The sequence below is a fragment of the Denticeps clupeoides genome, unplaced genomic scaffold, assembly GCF_900700375.1.
Source record: "Denticeps clupeoides unplaced genomic scaffold, fDenClu1.1, whole genome shotgun sequence".
Taxonomy (NCBI): domain Eukaryota; kingdom Metazoa; phylum Chordata; class Actinopteri; order Clupeiformes; family Denticipitidae; genus Denticeps; species Denticeps clupeoides.
In genome coordinates, this window is record NW_021629691.1 from 42,923 (window position 1) to 66,925 (window position 24,003).

Sequence of the window (24,003 nt, forward strand, 5' to 3'; positions counted from 1 at the left end):
GCGAATACGTTGCTATACAGTTCTATAACAGTTATAACCAGTTATTTATGTACATCTTAAACTTTTGCTTTTATTTTATCTAAAGAAGTGACGTAGCCAAAAAGATTGAACGAACTCAGACGGCATCATGGGTAATGTAGTTTAGAGACAACTAAATTGTGCCCGTTTAGAAAACACTCATCAGTATATTTTATTGGTCATACACATAGGCACTTGCTTGCCTTGTAATAATCCACCATCTTAGCGTATTCATTTCAAGAGGTGTATGATCTGATGTTCTCTATGTTTTATAGCACTATGTATGTTTATATATCTCCACGCTTCAGAATGCATTGTACTTTGGATAAAATCCAATAAAAATCATATTAGCTGTACATCTTGCTTCCAGATGCAGATATGAAACGAACTGAAAAACGAGCCGCAAAATGTTATAAAGTCGGAAAGGAGCACACAAAGACTTAGACAAGACGGTACATTGCAATCTAATACAAATTTATTTTGGAAAACAAAGTCATGATAAACAAAATGGCAACTCCAGGTCATATTGTGCGGGCTTCATTTGGTACCTGCATCATTTGATTATACAGCAATATGGTTCTTCATACAAAAAAAAAAGTAAGGGAAGCATAACATTCATCACCCAAAGTACCTTATAAAATGTTATCATTATTTTTTGGTTTTAAACAAGTACCATTTTCTGTTTCGGACAGTCTGCCTGGAGGTCACGCTGACCCCAGCACAGACCACCAGCCAGTGATCCCTAGTTTCACATTACACTGTAACTGTACTGCGTCAGAGTTTAAAGTCTTATATACAGAGCGAGTTCCTTCAAAAGAGACGCCACGTTCGGGCAACTTCACTCGTGAGCGGAATGAGTTGTAAAAACCTGGAATTTATACAACGGTGTTCCCAGCAACAGCCTTAACGTCAGGCCGTCCGTTTCAAACTGGAACGCCTGCCTAAAATGTATTTTAAAAGCAGGAGTTTTTTTACTTCTCTATGGCCCCCAAGCGAGCACTTTGTTTCTTGTTCAGTTACTTCATTTGAGGCATGCAGATGAGTGAACAATTCCATCAAAACTGACAATTCAACCAGTTTATACATTATGCCTGACATGCTGGGTGTAAAGCGGAGAAAGATTTGATCTCTGTGGCATTTTTTTTTTATTTCTATCTACACAGTACTTTTAAAATGTTTTGGAAACGGCCATGAGAGATTCAAAAAGCAAAACTCTCTCACCAAAACCATTTTTAATGGAAAGACGAGGGACCAGGGAGACTTTCCTAAAGTCTTACCTGACTTCACTGGCTAAATTACAAAAGAAAATATTAATAATAAAAATTCTATGTTCACTATTAAACCCTGTTCCTACCAGAAGGGATGGGCGTCGCCCAGCACTTGCCCCACCCTGCACTGCTGCCATATAAAAGTCATACAGACTATAATCACGGGTCCCATATCCCATTCACTTAGACTCTCTTTCTCTCTCTCTCTCACACACACACACACACACACACACACACACACACACTACATGACGTCCACAAAGAACTCGCTGGGGTTGCCCATTGCCAGGTGGAAGGACTGGCGTGAGGCGGTCAACTCAGGCGGGACTGAGCCCAGATCCCGGGTGGGTGGGGCCCCAGGCGGTCCCCCAGGGGTGGATGAGGGTGGGGGCAGGGCTGGGTGCGGAGTGACCCCGGGAGGTTGCGGGTGGGGTCCTCCCAGAGCTGGGTGTGGGTGGGGGTGCTGGGGCACCATCATGACCATCATGGGGTTGTACGGCAGAGGGATCCCGGGCGGGTAAGCCATGTGCTGGGGATGCGGAGGCGGAGGGGGTCCGCGGTGGTGCGAGGAACGGGCACTCATGTGACTGTGTTCGCTGGGCGTGGCTGAGCCATGGTCCCGCCTCAGGCTGCTGCGGGTCGAATACTCAGATTCGCTGCCACTACCTGAGCGCGAGTCGGCACCGGGAGACTTTTCTTCCCGACTTCCTCCTCCGGCGGTGCTGCCTGCTCCACCCTTACTACCCCTCCTCCGCTCTCCCTCGCTCCGCGTCGAGCCGCTGCTGCGACTCCCTGAAGAGCAGAAACCAGCAGAGTTTAATTCATGGCATGTCTTTCCGAATATCACAGAATTTCTAATCTACACTCCCACTGGCCACTTTAGTAGAAACAGATACAACAAAATATTCAGGAGGTTTACATAAGAAATCTGTTTCTACCCCAACAATACATAAAAACAGCATACGCCGAATCAGAGGTCACAGGGTGACAGTTGCATCTGTTGCATGTGAGTGTGTAATCACTTGTGCATTGGTGTCTATGGCAGGGAAATGTCTCATAAGATGATTATCACATTAGAAGCAGGAATTGCATCGGCAAATGATGAGCAGGACTGTTTAATAGAACAAGTGCTTTGCGTTACACTCAACTGGATTTTAAAAACAAAATTTAAACTATGTAAGAAATTTGTATTTACAATGATATGATTGTGAGTGTGTGCATTTGCACCTTCACTGTGCTGGCTGCCGGTGCTGCCGGGAGCGTAGCTGTAGCTGGAGAGCTCATGGTAGGGTGGCGGTTGGGTGGAGTATGGATGGGGGTACTGGTAGGGAAAGGAGTGCAGCATGGGCCAGGGCGTGGCCCCAGGGAGAGGCAGGGGGGCCAGAGTGTCCTGATCTGAAGCTCCGCTGGAGCCATCGTTATCGTTCAGAGACAAATTAGCCATGTCTGAAGATCAAAAAGAAAAAATAAATTGGATATATTTGTATGAAACTCAAAAATAATAGTCATATTCATTTATTTTTTTTTAGAAAAGTTAATTTGGAAGAATGTAATGCCAAGCTTTTACTCACAGTTCTCACAGTCGCTGAAGTCTCCAAAGATGTAGTAGCACTGCTCCGAGAAGGTGATCTTGTTCACTGTGTGTCGGATGAATCCGGCCTTCAGCAGGTTGCTGGCGTACTTCCGCGCCTCCCGACGATCCTGGAAGCCCTCGATGTGGTGATACAGCCACTCGACCACGTCTGAGCCTTGTACACACAGACACACAAACCCCCTTTTAGCCTTTCACGTATAGGTTTGTTCAATACAAAGTAGGAACTTCAAAAATTCCAAAACACACTCCTTATAATGGTACACCAAAAAAAAGCACCAATACAATTAAAACTAAGGATTTAGTGCATTAAAGGCACTAAAGATCAGGCAGCCACAGTCACTACTGGCACTACATTTAACAAGGAAAAATAAATACATAATAAATAAAGCCGGCAAGCAACATCATTATAACGTTATAACATAATAATTGATTATGTTCTGCACTGCATTTATGCCGAATCGTGATTCAGTGATGAGAGTAATTTCAGCACCCCTACATCGCATATAATGAAATGTCTAATGTAATAGAATTCAAAACCGCATTTATGTCATTGTTGTTGAATAAAGGCAGCTTGGAGTGTTAAAATGGAACAAACCAAAACCTCGACTCAAGTCCTCTACATGCATCTTTCATCATTTTGAGTGAGCCGGTCCTTAAGCCAAATGTCTGGAAATGTACACTTGCCTGGCATGTTTGGTAAGTTATTGAGTGTACATGTCAACACAGATTTTACAAAAACTCTGCATTCTACAATATATATTTTAGAGTGGGAGAGGTTTTGGCTACTGCACTACATGCTATTAACAAAATTCCCTGACTTGGCATCCAAATGATCAAATTCCCCACCTTTCCCTGTCTGGAAATATCTGGAATATTCAAGAAATTCCCTCAGCCATGGGAACCCTGCATATATTTTGGGGGCCTGGTGGCCTAGTGGTTAAGGAAGCGGCCCCGTAGTCAGAAGGTTCGAATCCCGATCTACCAAGGTACCACTGAGGTGCCACTGAGCAAAGCACCGTCCCCACACACTGCTCCCCGGGCGCTTGTCATGGCTGTCCACTGCTCACTCAGGGTGATGGGTTAAATGCAGAGGACAAATTTCACTGTGTGCACTGTGTGCTGTGTATCACGTGTGACAATCACTTCACTTTCACTTTTCACACTTTCATAAATGTAACCCCCTTTCATTCTTTACTTTCTGTCTGTCCCTGGATCTCACCCTCTCTTACCCAGGAAGGCGTTGGGGATGGTGATCTTCAGCCACATCCTGTCTCGGACTTCCAGGCCGGACTCTGGCGAGGCCATAGCCTTCGCCACTGACGCCATGTCAGAGTGCAGGGACAGGTTGAACTCGTCAAAACCTGAAAAAAGGACGGAGGACAAAGACGATGTGGCGGCAAGTCAGAGAGAGAGAGAGAGAAAGAGAGAGACGGGAGAGAGAGAGACGGGAGAGCAAAGAACAAAGAGAGGAACACTTTACAACCACCTGCAGATGAGAGGGCGACACATTTACAACTGTTTACAGACAAGTTTACAACCCAGTACCAACCCACAGAGGGGAACCAGACAAGGGTCTATAAAAAAAATTTAAAAAAACAGCGTATTTGCCAAATCTACACAAATTTCCAACAAACACATCACACTGCACTAAAATGCAATATAATAACAACTCTATTAGACACAATGGAAAGAAAGAAATCGTACGTTCAGTCTCAGTGACGGATGAGCTGGACGTGATGGTGCTGCCAGGGTAAGGAGGATACCCCCCTGTTAGGGCCACCGAGTGGCTCACCCACGCCGCTGGGTCTATGGGTCGGATGGGCTCATCTGACATGAGAGACAGAGAGAAACTGAGTCGACAATGATTCATTTACAGCAGGCATCTTCAATGACATGGCTAGACGAGACAGGACCATTCAGTTACTAACGATCATAATTGTAATTGTTATAGTTAAATGTAACAGGGAGAGATGAATATGAAGTATATGTAGGTATAACTGATGTAGATGGACGATCACATGTGCCACTTTTATGCATTTTATTTCATTTTAACTAAATGATCAAACAATACGTTGATTTATAAACAAACCGTTCAAATAGCATTCATTTAAAACACAACTTATTACATTTTGATGACCAAAAAAAAAAAAAAAAAAAGATCAAACCAGCATCACATAAGACTGAAATCATTCCGGCCAACGCCCCATCCCCAACATCCCACTACCCTACACCATCCAGGACCCACCCCGTTTCCACCCTGCTCCGCACACACATTCCATTGTCCCTACTCTGCTACACTCTGTAACGGGACTCTGAACATTGTGTGGCCACTTTAGATGAGCATTAGGCATTCTTTGCATAACTGCATGCAGACTGCTGCTAATAATGCATCCAGAAGTGCGCTAGTGTGTTGTGGGTAATTCTGGTGTCAGAGATGGAAGATATTAACGTAGTCGTTTTTCCCCCCAACATTAAGCGCTTGAACGTTTGCTGTTTCTAGCGGTATACAGTACTCACTGCGAGGGAGTGTGAAGTAGCCCTGAGGAGACGGGTCCCAGCATTTGGCTACTGTAAGAACGATGGGTCTGAGGGACAAAGACACATAACATTAAACGGCTGTCTTTTAATCTTATTTCATTTTTACACACACCTCACTCACCCTGGTTTGTGCACAATCTCTCTGAGCACCCGGACCGCGTCATCGTTGCTCATGTTCTCAAAGTTGATGTCATTTACCTGTCAATTACACACACACAAAAACAGCAGACTGTCATTACTTAGCAATGCGCGGGGACACAAGCCTCACACGCGCACAGGCTTCGCAGAGTATGTTGCACAATGTGAGTATTTCCACTTTAAAAACTCATGCACACACACACACACCTGCAGCAGCATGTCTCCGGGCTCAATTCTGCCATCTGCAGCCACAGCTCCACCCTTCATGATGGAGCCGATGTAGATCCCCCCGTCCCCCCTCTCGTTACTCTGGCCCACTATGCTGATGCCCAGGAAGTTATACTTCTCTGAAATACAGGTGAAACTAGGACAAGTGAGCGAGACGCCAGAACAAACGGCTGGTTCTGGACGGTACGAGTCAAGAGCGGCGTCCCTCACCCATGTTGAGTGTGACGGTGATGATGTTGAGGGACATGGTGGAGTCCGTCACGCTGCTGAACGATGACGCCTGGTGGACAAACGGGGCAAAGCAAAGACATGTAGGAACACGCGTCCCATGATCCCGGCTAAAATAAGACGCGTCCGCGCACGCACCCGCTCCAGTCTCGGCGGCCGCTGTTTCCTCCGCCTCCGCTGCCGTTTCAGGAAACGCGATGCCGTGCTTTGCTCCGTGCAGCTGCTGAACCTGAAATAAAGTCACACACATGCGCGCAACTTAGCAACACACGCCCTTGTGGCAGAAATACACTTGCCGTCATGTACGTGCATACACCAACTGTCCCTTATCCTGCGAAGCGTATAAGGAGATGCCATACCTGCGTAGGTTTATAGGGCCAGTCTTACGAGATCGTGGCCAAAGGTTTGCCGCTTCGGGGATTTCGGGTCTTTTTGTCAGTTGTTTCTTTGGTGCACTTAAGCGTAATAACAAGCATTTTAAAGTTTCAAAGGCTTTTATTGACAATCAAGTTTATGCAAAGGGTCGATACTTGCATTGTTGGACCCCCCCCCTTCCCCCCAAGACCTCTGGCATGCTGTCAATCAACTTCTGATGGCGACCCATTCCTTCATAATCAGTATGACTTTGTGGGTTTTTGTTTGTCCACACAAGTTCTCAATTGGATTAAGGTCCGGGGAGTTTCCTGGCCAAAATTTCTATGTTTTCTTCCCCGAGCCTAGCGGTTAAGGAAGCGGCCCCGTAATCAGAAGGTTGCCGGTTCTAATCCCGATCCGCCAAGGTGCCACTGAGCAAAGCGCCGTCCCCACACACTGCTCCCCCGGGCGCCTGTCATGGCTGCCGACTGCTCACCAAGGGTCATGGGTTAAATGCAGAGGACAAACTTCACTGTGTGCACCGTGTGCTGTGCATCACAATGACAATCACTTCACTTTAGCCTTGTGGCACGGTGCTCAATCATGCTGGAAAAGGCATTGATTCCTGTTCTTGGATGATTGGGAGAAGTTGCTGTAAGAGGATGTTGTGGTGCCCTTCTTTACTCATGGCTGTGAGCCCACTCCCTTGGATGAGAAGCAGCCCCACACATGAACGGTCTCAGGATGCTTTACTGTTGGCACGAGACGGGACTGATGGTAGCGTTCAATCATTTTTCCAGATGCCCCAAACAGTCGGAAAGGGGCTTCATCACAAAAAAATTGAAAATTCCAATCCCTGCACTTCTTGCAGAATACCAGTCTATCCTTCTTCACACCAGGCCGTCCTCCAAAAGTCTTCTCCTCACCGCGCGTATAGATGCCATCACAACTGCCCGCTGCCATTCCTGAGCACCTGGTGGCACCCCGATCCCACAGCTGGATCATCTTTAGGAGACGGTCCTGCCGCTTGCTGGACTTTCTTGGGCGACCTGAAGCCTTCTTCATGACACTTGAGTTTTTGATGATCTGATAAATGTTGATTTAGGTGCAATCTTAGTAGCATCTTTGCCTGTGAAGTCCTTTTTATGAAACGCAATGATGACTTGCAGGTAACCATGGAAGAACAATGCCTTGTGGTCATCAGTGCTCAGTCAGTGAAATGATCTCAGCAGGTCCTTCTGTGGCAGGGCTGAAATGCAGCGGAATTGGTTCATTTTCATGGCAAAGTGGGACTTCATCTGATCTCTCTCCGTAACATTCTGGAGCTGATGCGAATTGCCATAATAAAAACAGAAGATTAAGACATACAGTACGGACAGCAAGTATATTTCTGTCTTTACTCTGCAGGAAAAACACTACGGAAGAAGAATTATTATTTACATGCAGCCAACTAAGAGTCTTTCAGATGCTACTTGCAAGGACGAGGCTTCAAATTCTGCATCGATTGCTCTCGATCATAGCATTTTTTTTACGTCATATTGTGGTTTGTTTCCAGAATTTGCTGGAGTTTATTCATATTAATTTTAATTCCTTTCAACAAAGCATGATCCACCCCCGGCCAATGTAGTATTTGAGGTGTTCTTTTCCTGGAATGTATTTTTTTTTTTTACGTTTTACACTTTATCAGTCAACAGTCCTGTTTTGGTGATGATCCAGGCACTTTGTCACACACACACACACACACACACACACACACACACACACACACACAGAGCAACCAAACACGTGCATGTTGGACCCTGACACAGTTTTTGAGGTGTGCCATGTAACACGTACAGTGTTCAGCATACAGTACTGAACACTCATTACAGCAGACACATGACAAATGATCGGGTTAGTTCAGAATGCCACATCTTGCATAATGACATGCTGCGGGGCCAATTAGTGACCTGCGATCGTGACTTGGCTCACCGGCCCAGTGGACTAGTTGAGGTGGCACCATGCAGTGGGTCTAGAAAATATTGCAGCCTTCCTGTCTCCTACCTGCTCATGGTGTCATCGTCGTCCGAGTCGCAGAAGCTGGTGGTCTCCAATTCGCTGCTCATCACCGTGGTAGCGCTCTCGTAGCCCGCCAGGTGGCGCTCTAAACGGCTCTGCCCATTCATCCGTGGCCCTTTTTTTTAAAGGGAGACACTAAATTAGCACAGAAGTCGTCAAACGCAGAGAACCAGAGAAGAAGACAGATGGCGAAAAATTACAACAGGATCAAATGTAAAACTAACTGACAAATGTGTCCTCCCGCATTGTGGTCAGAAGAAGAATGGAATCCTATTGTAGGAGCTGAGCCCCACGCCAACAGCTCATAAAAGAGTGACTCGTGAGTGAACCAGGGAACCACATCAGTGGGTTTTTTACGAGGCCCCAAAGCCCACGCCGCTGCCCTTCACTGCAAGGCCAGCGCTGCGGGCGCCTGCGGCGGTCAGGGCTGCCTGTGTGACCCCACACTGTCCCTCACCATGCTGGTCCACGCTGTCCCTGTGCCGGGGTCGCTCTCGTCTGAAGGACACCACAGACTCTGTCTCGGTCTGGTCGTCCAGGGTCTCCACGCTGCCGGCGGCATTGGGGCTGCATGGGAGAAATTAGATATGAACAACTGAAAACGGCACAAAGTCTTAAATATTGTGAAACTAGTTTCAAACGATGGCGCATATCTTATAACTAATCTTATAAACTAATTATAGTATATAAAATTAGTATAATATTATCAATAACTACCAAAATGGCAAATGTAAAACAAACACCAGGCTCTTGTTATTGATGGTATCTGGTGCAGCCTGGGCCTTTATTAGAAGTTGTACAGTACAGGGGTGCAACAATACCGGTATAGTACCACGGTACGATGCGTACCCCGTATTTTTTTTCTGTGTAAACAGAACAACGTGCTGGTTCTTTTCTCGTGTTTGACCGAAGCGACGCGGTAGGTCTTTGCTGCCGTTACCTTTTCCGTTTCTTCGAACTTTCATCTCGCCCTCCCCGTTTGCGGACCAATTTCACAAAACCAAAAAAGGGTGGTAGTAGCCTAGTGGGTAACACACTCGCCTATGAACCAGAAGACCCGGGTTCGAATCCCACTTACTACCATTTTGTCCCTGAGCAAGACACTTAACCCTGAGTGTCTCCAGGGGGACTGTCCCTGTAAATACTGATTGTAAGTCGCTCTGGATAAGGGCGTCTGATAAATGTCGTAAATGTAAAAAACCGCACTGTCTGTAAGTGATTCAATATTTTACCGTCAACTGTTGCGCCCCCAGTACAGCGTCATAACGCTCCGACTTTCATAAAATATAAACAGGGACGAATCCACTGTGCTTACTGGAAAGAAGGAGGTCTGGAGTCCCCGATGCCCCCCAACCTTTCAGCTGGAGGGGGTGGCAGGGGCGGAGGCGGGGGCGATGGTGGACGCACCTCCGCGGGTGGAGCGGCAGGCTCCGAGGTCGGTGCTGCTGCCGCTGCCGCGGTCGTGGCTGCGGGGGCGTCTGAGGACACCAGCTATGTAAAGAAAGAGGCAGACATGTTAGACATGATAAAACCGCGATGAGTGCCGTACTGAAGTACGGTCAAATCTATTTTCACACCACAACGCGCAACCCTGAACGACATTTGGCGCTACCCGTTAGCCGCTTTAGCCATCAAATGAAACCCACATCCTACTTCCCATCTGAAAACGAACACTACAGTTCAAAGCTCAATACTTTCGGGACTTAAAAAAAAAATCTGCACAAATCTAAACTTTCACACCTCCATCACAAACAGGATGACACAGTAACACAATGGTGAGGCACATCCAGAAGGTGAGGGAGGGAGTACAGTGCGGTATTGTGTGAAGGCTTTCTCACGAAAACAGTGATCCACAACGTAACGCAACACCAGCGTCCATTAGCTTAGCCTACATCAAGTAACTGGAAAATAAACTGTGTGTGTGTGTGTGTGTGTGTCGGCGAGTGCATGTGAGAGTTTGTGGCTCAAGGGCTAAGATGGCAGGAGCCTTAAAAAAAAACTCAACCCATTTCCCAAACAATTACGCCAATTGGGGCTCCAGTTACTGTGCTTGACTTTTGAAAGTGGACTCGAAGGAGAGGCTTTTGTTGCACCTCTCCACTTCAACTCTATCTGGAGACTCAAGTGACATTCTGATACAAAAAGGGCAATTTTAACCAACGCAGCACACATGACTTAGCATGACGTGATGACACCGCTGTCCAAAAATGCATTTTAATGCAATTTAAAGACAAGAAGACAAAAAAAAAAAAAAAAGGTTGCGATGAAGTCTGCCGGCCTGTGATTTTTTGGGGTTTGCTGAGGGCCAGGTGTTGCACCCCGAACCCCCTCCTCTGTGACAGCCATTGTGATGGCCTCCTCGGGGAGTCGTCTTCCCGCCCGGCTGCGGTATTGCGTGTCCGTCCTCGCAGTCGTGTGAGATTTTAATAGCAGCACCTGCCTCCAACTCCGCCAGCGCTAAGGTGGAGTCTGTTTCAACACATTACATGCATAATGGCAGCGGGGAGGGAGATCAAAAAAACAAAACAAACCAAGCCCTTTTACGTACAAAACCTGTTAATGCAACAGGTAAAAATTACAGTAAAACGCTGGGTGCAACTTAACCGGTTGCAATGGAGCAGGGCAGCAGAGAAAACATTTGGTTATTAATTGTACGAGGCTATTTATGCTCTTTCAATATACAGGTTAGGTTGGATATAGCTAGAGTACTGACAAATCAAAAAATTATCTAAAAGGGTCAATCCCCTGACATGTCCCCCTGAAATAGTCCAACCCGTTCGTTGGTTACGTCTCGTCCTGGGCTAAAAGAGAAGGAGCGGTTTAATTCTGGAGCCGCGTTGGACATTTCCAACAGGTCATCATTTCACATGATAAATAGTGAGCAATGGCCCACTCCAATAGACAATATCCATTTATATGGCTCTATTATAAAGTCTTACTGGATGAGAGGATGAGAATATCCTAGGAGGGGAAAGAGGGGGTAGAAAAGGAAGAAGAAGAAAAATGAACGATTCCCATATGACTATTTCCTCTGCCTACGTATTACAGGGTTTGGGAATACGCTCCACTTACCATCGGCCCTTAAATTTTTACAGGATCCTGCTGGAAGGCAGGCTGGTTATTCTATTACCGGAGCTCCAATGGCTTTTAGGTTGGTTATTTGCCGTCTTCCGGGTGGGAACGTGCAGAAACGATGCCTAGATCCTTGACTGTGAATTCTCTTCTCACCGCAACCCTTTACTGTAATAAAACTGACCCCGGGCCGGCAGGCAGGCTGTGCGCAGCGAAGACTCTTACCCAGGAAACCACTCTTCCATTGAAGCAGGGCAGCTTGGCGCTGTCATCGGAGATCTCCTCCTTCACAACGCTACAGACACAGATGGGGGGGAAGATGGAACATACTTTCACACAAATGCCCAAATACACTCTTTTAAACGTGTGTGTGTGTGTGTGTATATATATATATATAATATATATAAAGAAATGACAAAAAGAATAGTGGACAGATGGGACCAAACTTTCTTTTTATACCGAATGCTTATACCGAAAGCATTTTTTTTTTTTTTTTTTTTTTTTTTACAGCATTGAAATTCAACAATTTATGATCAAATTCTACTTGGATTAGCGTAATCGTAAATTTCACATCCCTGAATCTCACCACTTATCAATAAAGTGCATGAATCGCTGCAAGCGGCTTATCTCTCGACTACTAGCGTACATTTATGCGGGACCAAGTTGTGAGTCGGCCATGTGTGCAAAACACTACGGCTGGAGACCGAAAGGAAAAAGAAAATCGGAGTAATCTGATGCTGATTTCAGCACGGAAATCCATCCCCTCTGATATATTATGGATTAAGATTGAAATTCAAATCGCATACATAAAATCACTGCTCTTCTAGGAATGAAACGTGTCTTGAGGATTCGTTCCCGAAACCCCGTGGTCCCTTCAGTAAAAGCCCGACCAATTATGGCGACTAAAGAGGCATCCAAGAGCTAAAACGTCCCCCCGCTAACGCGAGCCGCATTCCTGCCGAACGCAGCGCAGCGCGTCGCTAAATTCTACCGTAAATTGAGAGGGCCCGTTATGGCCTCAACGCACAAACAAACAAACGGCCGTGCTATTTCACGCGCCACTTTCACATTCCTCCGATCCATTAGCAATTATGCTACAGCCGAGGCTGCGGGGCCGAGAACCGCACAAAGGCGCAACTGTATATATAATAAAAAAATAAAAAAAAAAAAAAAAAACACACACATGCTGAGCAATAGAGTTCAACACAAGCACTAGAAGCTGGAATACTCATATTGTCTGATGACGTGAGGACAGGACGGTGAGCGGCGTAGGTCGTGCTACGTACATTTACATTTACAGCATTTATCAGACCCCCCTTATCCAGCGACTTACAATCAGTATTTACAGGGACAGTCCCCCCCTGGAGCAACTCAGGGTTAAGTGTCCTGCTCAGGGACACAATGGTAGTAAGTGGGGTTTGAATCTGGGTCTTCTGGTTCACAGGCGAGTGTGTTACCCACTAGGCTACTACCACCTACGTTCGTGTTCGCTCACGCAACATCAAGGATGCAGCGCTGCAGAAATACATAAAGACGAAACGTGGCTTGCTGGCTATCTGTATCATTGTATCGGGGTTTGTTTTGTTTTTTAAGTAAAAAAATTTAATAAAAAGGGAGGAGCCCAGATGCATGATTGACTGCTCGCATGCGCGTCGTGTCCGATGTCTAGACTATTTAAACCCCTTCCTGTCAGCACGTCCCACGCACAGGCACAGCACCCATCTCCGCCCTCGGGGCTCCTAGATCAGTGGATGAGTCAACTGGTGTCATTAGGAAACACGTCCCACAGGAAAATATGGCACTTGGTCTCCTATTCTACTTAAAATGAGACGTTCTATATACTATGAATATGTTGGTATAAAGTAAACTTGTGGGGTTTTTTTTTTCTAAATTGCAGAACAGATTTTAAAACAGGTGTTGCTGTGAGGTCACTGCATTATTCAAACCCGTTGTCTTTTGTCTGATGAACACGTCACTCAGTTAAAAGCCAATAAATAGAACTCTGCGGCTTAGTAACAAGAAAGAGAGGAGAGTGAAAGTGCGGTTCTCTCTCCAAAAAAAAAGAAGAAATTAAACTGGAGAGAGTCTTCCGGAACAGCGTGGGGGAGCCCGACTGGGCTTTTCCTGTTGATTCTGCCTCAGACGTCCAGCAAATGGCCCCCATCCAGGCCCGCAGACCAACCCCCCCCCCCCCCCCCCCCCCCCCCCCCCCCCCCCCCAGATCCACCACTGCTGCTGCTGCCACACACAGTCAGCCTGACAGCTGCCCCCGGCCCCCGGCGCTCCACACAGGAAACACAAACACGAGGGGCGGCCGCCAGATCCACGGCCCGGGCAAAACGGGCACGGATACACAGACACTGTCGAAACGTAGAGGACCCTTCACATGAGCAGCATGAACGTCACGTCGAACTCACGTCGGACGTCACGTCGAGCTTGACTTTACATGGTTCGAACCTGCCCAGTGTTACAGCTGTGGTGTAACACTTCTGACCAAGCAGGTAAAGGCAGAAATATACCTGTGTAATGTCCGTACGTACAGCCACAGACCGTATCCAGCGCTCTTTGCGTCGTTTTATTGCGTGCGTACTCAAAAATAAACGGAACGTATATGTTCCGTAAATCGTGAACTCAACAGATGACTATTTTAAGATACAGGTGTTCCTTCAGGTATTTGGTTTGCGGCCTCGACGCTGACCCCTGGTGGTAAGGAGTACACACTACTGATTATGACGCACAGTACGGACGCAAATATTTAAGTACAAACATTAACAAGGCAACTGTGTACGGATACGCACACTTAGCTCACAGCAAGCCAATTTCGGCCTTAAGGAAGCGGACCCGTAATCGGAAGGTTGCCGGTTCAAATCCCAAACTGCCAAGGTGCCCCTGATGAAAAGCACCGTACCCAACACACTGCGCCCCGGGCGAATTTCATGGCGGCCCACTGCTCACCGAAGGTGATGGTTACATTCATTTACATTTACGGCATTTATCAGACGCCCTTATCCAGAGCGACTTACAATCAGTAGTTACAGGGACAGTCCCCCCCTGGAGCAAGTTAGTGTTAAGTGTCTTGCTCAGGGACACAATGGTAGTAAGTGGGGTTTGAACCTGGGTCTTCTGGTTACTACCACCCATATATATGGTTAAATACAGAGGACACATTTTGTTGGGTCACAATGACAATCACTTCACTTTCAAAACAACATGCACTGAAAAAACATCCATTTAACTTTGAATTTTATTTACGTATTTTTGTTCGTGGAGTAAAGACATTTTGAAAAAGTTTTGAAAAGTTGGGTTTTTTTCATTGATACATGTGACATTGATACCATGACGGCATTGTGAATTACATTACGAAGCATGTAGTGCTACAATACTGCACAATGAATTCAATTAAATCACATCGCCGCTATTAAGCGCTCTTCCCCTGCAAACCGTGCCAGATGGAGAGCCGTGTCAAGTTCAGATCCGAACAGCGGCGAAGGAATCATGACGTGAAGAGCCACTCTGTGCTTTACCTCCAACTGAGGAAATCGTCCGGGAACCAGGGCCGTGATTCCCCGACCACCGCCACCCCGCCCCCCCCCACCCCTTACCAATAAGGCCAACCGTGCATGCTGGCGTGAACAGTCGGCCGGACACTTCCGGCACGAAGCGCCGTCTCTCCAGACGGACGTTAATTAGCCGAGTGCGGGTGGGTGGGTGGGGGGGATTTTTGCTCTGTTCTGGAAGGACGTACACGAGACAAAAGAGCTGGCGGCACTCCCACCGCCGAAAATCTCCAGATTCCAGAGGAGATGGAGAAAATACGAGGCTCAAACTATCAAATGGCGACGTTAACGCCGCTTGTCTGGTCGTCTCTGGAAACGTAAGAACACAATAAAGCTACGAGGTGTTTGGGAGAAAATAAAAAGTCAGAAGTCTCATTTTGCCTATAAAAGTTATTGTTTATAGACATTTACGAAAAAATACATAAAAAGAACATCCTGACTGATTGACCCTTCCTTGTATGTATGTGTGTGTGTGTGTGTGTGTGTGTATATATGTGTGTGTGTATATATATATATATATATATATATATATATATATATATATATATATATATATTTTATATGCGTAATAAGCATTTTGAGTATTAATTGTGATCTCGTCCTTCATTGAAACAATCAACCAATTCCTAGTTAGTGCAAACTTAAATAGTTTATTAAAGATTCTTAGGGGGGAAAAAAGTATTGTATTGGTAAAAAATCCCAATACAATACAGATATTAAAAATGTGTGTGTGTGTGTGTGTATATATATATATATTTTTTTTTTTATACTAATACGAGAATTAGGATGCAAGTTAAAATAATGGAAACTAATGGAAATGAGTGTTTCGTGAGCCTTGTAGATAAGTAGAAGTAAGGGCGTAAGTAAACGTGTATTATATTTTATTGTTGAAGTTATTATATTAAAGAAGTTGCCGCCGCTTTCCTGCGCTCCGCGGCGGCCGGACGGGACCCCGACCCCCCGGCCTCCACTCACCCGAAATCCTGGTCCATAGACTTGAAGAAGAATTTGTAGTTGGGCTTGTTCAGGACCTGCTTGAAGTCCAGCAGCGTGATCTTCTCCGCCGCGATGGGGATCTTCACCAGGTACGGGGTGTCCTCCTCGTCGATGTGATATATGATTTTGGTCTCCGCCATTTCTCCACGGACCCACCGGGGGGAAAGTGTGGGAGAAGAAGAAGGGAGCAGCTAGCAAGCTAGCTGGCTAACAAGAGGAGGGGAGGGGGCGAGAGTTAAACGCGACGCCGCGGCCAAGAGGTTTCCTCGGAGCCTAAAAGAAGAAAAAGCCGGACGGGAAGAAAAGTTTTTCCTCCGAAAGTCGTAAAAGTGAACGCGGCGGCGGCGGCGGCGGCGGCGGCGACCCCCTCCCCTACACTAAAGCCTCCGGCGGCGGGCGAAACGGCACGCCGACATCTGCGCTCGGCATCTATCTCCGCGCCTCCAACTTTTTTTCCCCCAACAACAACACGGCGGGAGGAGGAGGAGGAGGAGGAGGAGGGGGGTTCAAACGCGGCGTGTGACGTCACGCTCGCCGGGGACACGCCCAGTCCCCCACCCCACCCCTCGGAGAAGGGGCTTTCGTTACGTTTGCATTTACCTACAATCAGTAGTTACAGGGGACAGTCCCCACCTGGAGACACTCGGGGTTAAGTGTCTTGCTCGGGGCCACGATGGTAGTAAGCAGGGTTTGAACCTGGGTCTTCTGGTTCACAGGCGAGCGTGTTACCCACTAGGCTTCTACCACCCTACCACCACGTCGGATTTTACATTTACACCATTTACCAGGCGCCCTTATCCATAGTCACCTACAATCAGTAGTTACAGGGGACAGTCCCCCCCCTGGAGACACTCAGGGTTAAGTGTCTTGCTCGGGGACACGATGGTAGTAAGTGGAATTTAAACCTGGGTCTTCTGATTCAAGTGTTTTACCCACTAGGCTACTACCATCCTATCATCACGCTTTCATGCGCACTCACGTTCACTGGATGTCATAAAAGATAAAAAAAAAAAAAAGCTTTTTGCAGATTGATAATGCATTGGAAATTATTTGCAGCTTCCTGGCATTGCGAGATTTATTCATTATTCACCGGTAATCAATCAATCAGTCGTTCAATCAACCTTTATTTAAATGCCGCTTGTTTACAATGTACGTTGTCACAAAGAGAACGGTGCTCAAGGCCCCAGCCGAGCAGGCCAGAGGCAACAGTGGCAAGGAAAAAAATATTCGAATTACATACATTCCTCATGTACATACTATATAATATTTAATCCCCGAACCGTCCACTTCACCGTTAGGTGCATTTTGTTGACTTTGCACCCGTACTCTGCACCACGACAGCAACGTTCAGTCAAATCTCATTAATCTACTTAATGTGTGTGGTTTGTAGTGCTTGTGTAGAATCTGCAAATTGTGCATGGTTGGTAAATCTGAATATAACATTGTCATATATCGTGTTGTGTTTCGTATCGTATTGGTTCATTCATTCAATTTCAGAATTTTGTCAGAATATATAAAGCTTCATTTAAGATTTATAAGTAAGGAATACGTTTTGCACGAAACCTTTTTTTTTTTAAGGTTAGAAGATATCTGATACGACTGACACCCAGCGTTACGTCATATGTTCTCCTCCAGGTGCCTAGAGGCTGAACCCCACTGAACCCCTGGAGAAGAAACTCCACCCGCAGGCGTTCCACTTGTCCCCAACTTTTACTAAATAAAACCATATGAATTGAATCACACCAGCATGCTTTGTACCGCTTGGAATACAGAAGAGGGAAAACTTTCCAGAATTGTGAGCAGATACAAATAGAATTTTTTGCACTATATATACATGGTAAGTGAATTAAGTTAAATCTCAATACATAAAATAAAATGATAAAATCAATGAATAAACAATAATCTTGTCATATTATCAATCCACAAATGGGTTTTTCACAGCCATCAATTGCAAGATATAAATAAGAAAAGCTCTTTGTTGTTCTTGGCAAAAGCACGCCAGGTTTCCATATGGCAGATCCATTACAGCTGCAGCTCTTCCCAGAGGTGCTCATATCTCACACAGCATAAATACAATGTTGCAGCACCATTAAATCCACTAGAACTTCACCAGATCACAGATATATTTAAATACAAGGTTTTGAAAGTTTGATGTTAATAAAAGACAATCAAACATAAAAAATAAGATTGTAAAAAAATAAATAAACTTCATGGGAAAACCACATGAGGGAGACAAACTACACACTAAGTAGGGTATGAAGATATGGTCCTAAAGCAGAACATCTGGTTTAGTCACATTCAGCACTGTTGAAGACTGGCCAAGCTGTATGGACGAGAAACATCTCACATCTGGAGTGTGTGTGTGTGTGTGTGTGTGTGTGTGTGTGTGTGTGTGTGTGTGTGTGTGTGTGTGTGTGTGTGTGTGTGTGTGTGTATATATATATACAAATACCCACTTTTTTGACTGGTGTACAACTCCAGATGTGAGATGTTTCTCGTCTAATTTCTCGATAATTCTATTATCATAAAATTTTATAAAACTACATTACTGATCATAAAATGATATACAACACACATGGTCACCAGACAAGAATATTCTGTTGTTTTCATCAATAACAATATTGTAGTAGTGGTACATGATTATTTTATTATTTTTTGATTTCCAAAAAGGACGTGGGATCAGCCATTATATATATAAAAAATAATATAAAATAATTATGTACCACAATAAAACATTGTTTTCAAAGAGGATGAGAACAACAGGATATTTTTGTCTGGTGACCATGTGAGATTGGCCAATCACAGCTCCATAAGAAGAGCAATACAACCAGCGTGCTTCTAGTCGTTGTTCACGCCCTTATTGTCGATTGTGGCTATGAAGTAGCACGCTGTATGAGTTCTTTTCCGTCAGGGTCTCACAGGGCATCCCTGTTCTTCAGTCATGTCACACAACAAGGCCCATGTCTTGCTCCTGATGTTGGTATTCAGACAAATCTGCAGGACACGACAAAACTGTGTTGTGCCGAATTCGCGTAGTGTGAGCCCAGCATTGTGTGTCGGACCATCCTTAACACAGCAGGCATGTTGGCGTTATTGAAATTACAATAAAGAACAGGGCTTTTTGGTGAGGCCTATCCTCCCCCATGTTCCACGACTTCCCAAGACACCCATACACTTACGCCGCCAGTGTGAGTAAAAGAACCTGCAGGGGCGGCGGTGGCCCTGGAGGTTAAGGAATCAGCACTGCAATCGGAAGGTCGCCGGTTCGAATCCTGATCTGCCACTGAGCAAAGTGCCGTGGTTAAAAGCAGAGGGCGCGCTTAGTTGTGTCACCGCGTGCTGTGCTTTCGTTTAACAATTATGAATACCATCAGGAACACTTAATCTACAGGGAACCACAGGGACATTTTAGATCTTGTCCTTTTAAGAGGAGATCCTCTTACAGCTCCACTGCCATTCAAACAAGGACGTTGGTGTCAAACGTCGGTGTCGCTGCTGTCCGGAAGGGTCAGAAACTGACCGCTGATGTAGGGCGTGTAGATGCTAAATATAAACATAACAGTAGTCCTCGCTGTCATGGTTTCTAATGCTGCTTCTCTGTGGTCGGGGAGGGTATTTTATTTCCACCCCCCACTGGCCGGGCGACATGTCCATTTTCCCTCAGCTGTGGAAGAAACTTGGGCCGAACACCACCATGATGACGCAGGTGAACACAAACATGAGCCAGAAGATCACAGCCAGCAGCTGGACGCAGAGCAAGTTCTTACGCTGCTGCCTGAAGGCCTCCGCCTCCCCCTCCAGCCCGGCAGTCGCCGCGGTCCTCCTCCTCCTCCCGTCCTCCTCGCTCATTTGCTCCACCCGCAGGCTCACCGTGGGCAAGATGATGAACCGGGCCTCGCGGGACTCAAGGGACACCACCACCCGTTGGGTGACGGTGGTGGCCAGGCGCGTTGCCACGGAGATGGGCATGCGGAAAGACACGGGCGGCAGCCGAGACAGGGTTTTGGAGCTGGGGGGCAGGGCGTGGGCATCGCCGGTCTCCAGCTGCGTAGGGTGGCGGCAGAGGGGGCATGAGATGGAAGCTGGGTTTTCCGGGTCTGGAGAGCAAGGGGTCGCGTGCCGGATCCTCTGGAGGCACTCGGTGCAGAAGACATGGAGACACTCCAGCATGCGTGGGCACTTGCTGCTCTGGTTGTACTCCTGGTAACAGATGGGACACTCCACCTCCCCTTGGTCCCCCAAGCCTGGGTTCTCCTCCTGAACTACCCCTGGGATCTCAGACATTGTAGGACCTGGATGTCTCTCTGATCTTAGTCCAGACGGTGGGTGTGGGTGTTGTTAAGAAGTCTCGAGTTTCTCCGCTATTCCCAGAAATGAAAGAAGAAGAACATTGTGACCGGCGCTGTGATCTTTTTTATCCAAACTTGCATGTGTTTCGGCCTTGGATGTCTTACCAGGGTCAGCTGTGTTTATGGAAGTTCACGGGAGCAGGAAGATATATGGCCAGCTGATCTCAAACCTGTTGACAGAAGCGGAACGTTTTCATGAGGCAGCAGTACTGACGAATTCTTGTGACCTTTTCAGCCAAATGAGGTTAATTAATCACGGTAATGAGAGTGTTCCAGTAATCAAAACAGCCCTCGGCCCATTTCTTGTAAAGCTTACACAGATGTTCCCAAAATACTAGACCCAGCTAGTCTCAGACGAAAAAGATGGGGAAAAGAACTGAAATGAAAAAAAAACCAACAACATCTATTTGCTTAAAGGTGAAACATGTAAGATTTGGCCTCTTGCTGAACTTTGTAATCCATCCAGTAGAGAGCAGTATATCACAACCGGTCATCAAGGAGGTTGTGGCCCACTGTTGGCTAAAAGGCCATCTTTAAGAATGAAGTGAAGTGAAGTGATTGTCACAGTGAAATTTGTCCTCTGCATTTAACCCATCACCCTGAGTGAGCAGTGGGCAGCCATGACAGGCGCCCGGGGAGCAGTGTGTGGGGACGGTGCTTTTCTCAGTGACACCTCAGTGGCACCTCGGCGGATCGGGATTCGAACCGACAACCTTCTGATTACGGGGCCACTTTCTTTAACGGCTTGGCCACCACTGACCCAATCTATTAACAACACTGAACCAAGCAAATTAGGGTGTGTTAACGAATAAATACAACAACAGGAACATTTTATTCTGAGAGTTTACAACTAAATAGAAGAACACAATAAACAGATTTCTGCTGCACTGTCATGCTGTCTGTGTGAACTAGGGCCTGTCTTCTGTTCTTTCTTTTTACTCCTACTGAAGAATAGAGAATATGAACAATATATGAACAACTACCAACACTTGTCACTGTTGGTAAAGTGATTTTTTTCTTCTAAAAAGGTAAAAAAAAAAAAAAAAGGTTAAGACATGCCATAATTGGTGCAATAGTAACTCACCATCATGCCTTCAGGTAAACAGTGGTAATATCTAGATATACAGTACAGGCCAAAAGTTTGGACACACCTTCTCATTCAATGTGTTTTCTGAACACATCAAAACTATGAATGAACACATATGGAGTTATGGATTTAACAAAAAAAGGTGAAATAAATGAAAACATGTTTTATATTCTAGTTTCTTTGCTCTGATTACTGCTTTGCACACTCTTGGCATTCTCTCGATGATCTTCAAGAGGTCGTCACCTGAAATGGTTCTCCAACAGTCTTGAAGGAGTTCCCAGAGGTGTTTAGCACTTGTTGGCCCCTTTGGCTTCACTCTGCGGTCCAGCTCACCCCAAACCATCTGGATTGGGTTCAGGTCCGGTGACTGTGGAGGCCAGGTCTCCACTTTTTATAAGTACATAACTCCACATGTGTTCATTCATAGTTTTGATGCCTTCAGTGAGAATCCACCAATGTCATGAAAATAAAGAAAACACATTGAATGAGAAGGTGTGTGCAAACTTTTGGCCTGTACTGTATCTCTAGATATCTATACATACATAAGCACATCAGTACTAATGTTTAATCTGTTTAAGTTAAAGAATTTATACATGTAACAATTTCTCATAATTTTGAAATGAATTAAAGATTCGCTCGGATGTGTGGACAAATAATGCTGTCCATAATTTCAATTACATGGAGCTATCTGTTTCAACATCACATCCCATAACGTCTGTCACATGGCAACGGTCACTCAAGGGGACAGTAACCTGGCCATTTCAGTCTCCGCAGAGATGACTATTTGGAGGGAGCTGGTGATGTAAGGCAAAACAGCTGCAATCAAGTTGTTTACAACCATTCCCTCAGGCCTGGAGCTAAAAATAATTCAGTAAAATTGTAATAAAATGTACTTTTAGCAACGTGGAATAAGGCTGTTTTTTCGACAGACAATGAATACATATGAAACATGCACATCTCCCCCATTATATTGTCACATTACAACGGAATCTAGCACATTATGCATGTTAACACACTTACACTGTTATATCTTGATATACACAACATGCTGAAATATTTGTGGAATATAGGTGCCTTGTGAAACAATCTGAGAAAATACCAGTGCATCATAAAAACTATTGTGAAAAGGTTTTTAATTAAATTAAATTGCACGTTACAAACTGATTGTTTTATAATGTCATTTTTTTAAGATGCACTTGCACTTGTACTTTCTAGAATCATGAGGGTTGGCCTCTACTGAACATTGAAAGAAGTCGGGACGTACTCACCTTAGAATTCACTTTGTCTGATGGAAGATTTTGGTCCACCACTACCTGCCAAACAGATTGTCCATGCTTATCACGCTGTTCGGATGCCGCTGAAGCGGAGAGAAAAGACGGGCCGTGATGGCTTGATGACGCACGTGTGTGTTGTTCTCCTTCAGTCACACGTCTTCATATCAGTACCAGTCTGTACAATTGTGTGGCCTTTTCCAGTATTTTGTCTCTGGCTCGCTGTCTGAGGGCGGTCTCCCAGTCAACGCCCCTTCGACGCTGTCCCCCGATGCCATGTCTTCTCCCCTGCCCACACATCGCTCCTGGTTTCCCAGACATTTATTACCTAGCAATGCCTTGGTTACCAGGAGAGGGGCCCATAGCCCCTTGCCAAACCCCACAGGGGCTCCCAGCTTGTAGCACCTTGCAGAGCTGAATGACTTTCAACTGCAACTGGCACGTTACTAATGGAAAGCCTGTCTGCTCAATTCACAAGTGGTACAACGGGCCTTTTTATAGGAGCAATAAGACTTATGGATCAGTCCTGTTTGCTCATCCGTTTCTGTTTAGGATCGAAGGGGTTCAGTTCTGCAAAGCACCGAACTCCAGCTTCTACCTGATCTTTTCACAAAGCCGTTTTACATTTACATTTACAGCATTTATCAGGCGCCCTTATCCAGAGCGACTTACAATCAGCCTACTGCACTTACAGTAATCGGTCCGGAAGTTGTATTTTTAGGATAGTGCCTGTTTACTTACAACGTCATCATGAGGGGTCATAGGTCAACTCTGTCTCTGAATCATATTGAATAATGGAATGTATTTTTTTAGCGCACACTTGTTTCTCACCTGTTCGACTTTATTTCTCAGCCTTGTATGGCTTCTCTGGTAAACGTTTAAACTTCCTTCCTCATGGTGGACAGCCAGCAACGACATAGCTCTTCTTGGGAAGCCTGCAGAACTATAATGAGTTACCTCTGCACAACAACAACGCACGTGTCCCAGCATGCCGCACTGTGCCAGCTTTCAGATCGCCGGCATGCCTTTTGTGCACCACGCCTGCTGCAAAACACTTACATGGCTCTCAAAGATCTCTTAAAATATCAACTGTTAGAAAAAGTGATTTGTTGTACTTTAGTGTGTCAACTGTCACTGTTGACAATTACATTGCATTTAGATGACAAATACAGATGACAAATATAACTCAGGCTTAACTGTCCTGCTTTGGGACACAAACGTAACAAGTTGTTTGTTACCCTCGAGTC

At 45.7% G+C, this 24,003-nt stretch overlaps 2 protein-coding genes across 3 annotated transcripts; both read right to left on the reverse strand.

Moving 5' to 3' along the window:
• Window positions 1–471: 471 nt before the first annotated feature.
• Window positions 472–16,500, reverse strand: LOC114771720 (segment polarity protein dishevelled homolog DVL-2-like). The gene is made up of 15 exons (XM_028965045.1): window positions 16,029–16,500; window positions 11,722–11,791; window positions 9,740–9,915; window positions 8,882–8,991; window positions 8,410–8,539; window positions 6,151–6,241; window positions 5,995–6,064; window positions 5,764–5,903; window positions 5,540–5,616; window positions 5,398–5,465; window positions 4,585–4,707; window positions 4,110–4,241; window positions 2,858–3,034; window positions 2,514–2,732; window positions 472–2,078 (listed from the first exon to the last, which is right to left on the reverse strand). Exons 1-15 carry the CDS (start codon window positions 16,187–16,189, stop codon window positions 1,531–1,533), a joined length of 2,292 nt encoding a protein of 763 aa, XP_028820878.1. The 5' UTR covers window positions 16,190–16,500; the 3' UTR covers window positions 472–1,530.
• A 2,016-nt stretch (window positions 16,501–18,516) lies between these two features.
• LOC114771717 (uncharacterized) lies at window positions 18,517–22,960 on the reverse strand. 2 transcript variants are annotated; one of them, XM_028965038.1, is made up of 3 exons: window positions 22,754–22,960; window positions 20,504–20,568; window positions 18,517–20,410 (listed from the first exon to the last, which is right to left on the reverse strand). In XM_028965038.1, the coding sequence occupies exon 3, from the start codon at window positions 20,331–20,333 to the stop codon at window positions 19,710–19,712; it is 624 nt and encodes a 207-aa protein (XP_028820871.1). In that variant the 5' UTR covers window positions 20,334–20,410; window positions 20,504–20,568; window positions 22,754–22,960; the 3' UTR covers window positions 18,517–19,709. The 2 variants fall into 2 exon arrangements, with proteins under 2 accessions (XP_028820871.1, XP_028820872.1); XM_028965039.1 differs by lacking the exon at window positions 22,754–22,960 and adding an exon at window positions 21,729–21,787.
• Between the last annotated feature and the right edge of the window lie 1,043 nt (window positions 22,961–24,003).

What these genes read in the sequence shown, in the direction of transcription:
- LOC114771720 (XM_028965045.1), bottom strand. Translation starts at nt 16,189, where the DNA reads ATGGCGGAGACCAAAATCATATATCACATCGACGAGGAGGACACCCCG. An exon ending in GAGATTGTGCACAAACCAGG is followed by an intron (nt 5,466 to 5,539) that starts GTGAGTGAGGTG and finishes TTTGTCCCTCAG; the next exon opens with ACCCATCGTTCTTACAGTAG. An exon ending in CTTCAGCGACTGTGAGAACT is followed by an intron (nt 2,733 to 2,857) that starts GTGAGTAAAAGC and finishes TTTGATCTTCAG; the next exon opens with ACATGGCTAATTTGTCTCTG.
- LOC114771717 (XM_028965038.1), bottom strand. Translation starts at nt 20,333, where the DNA reads ATGTCTGAGATCCCAGGGGTAGTTCAGGAGGAGAACCCAGGCTTGGGG.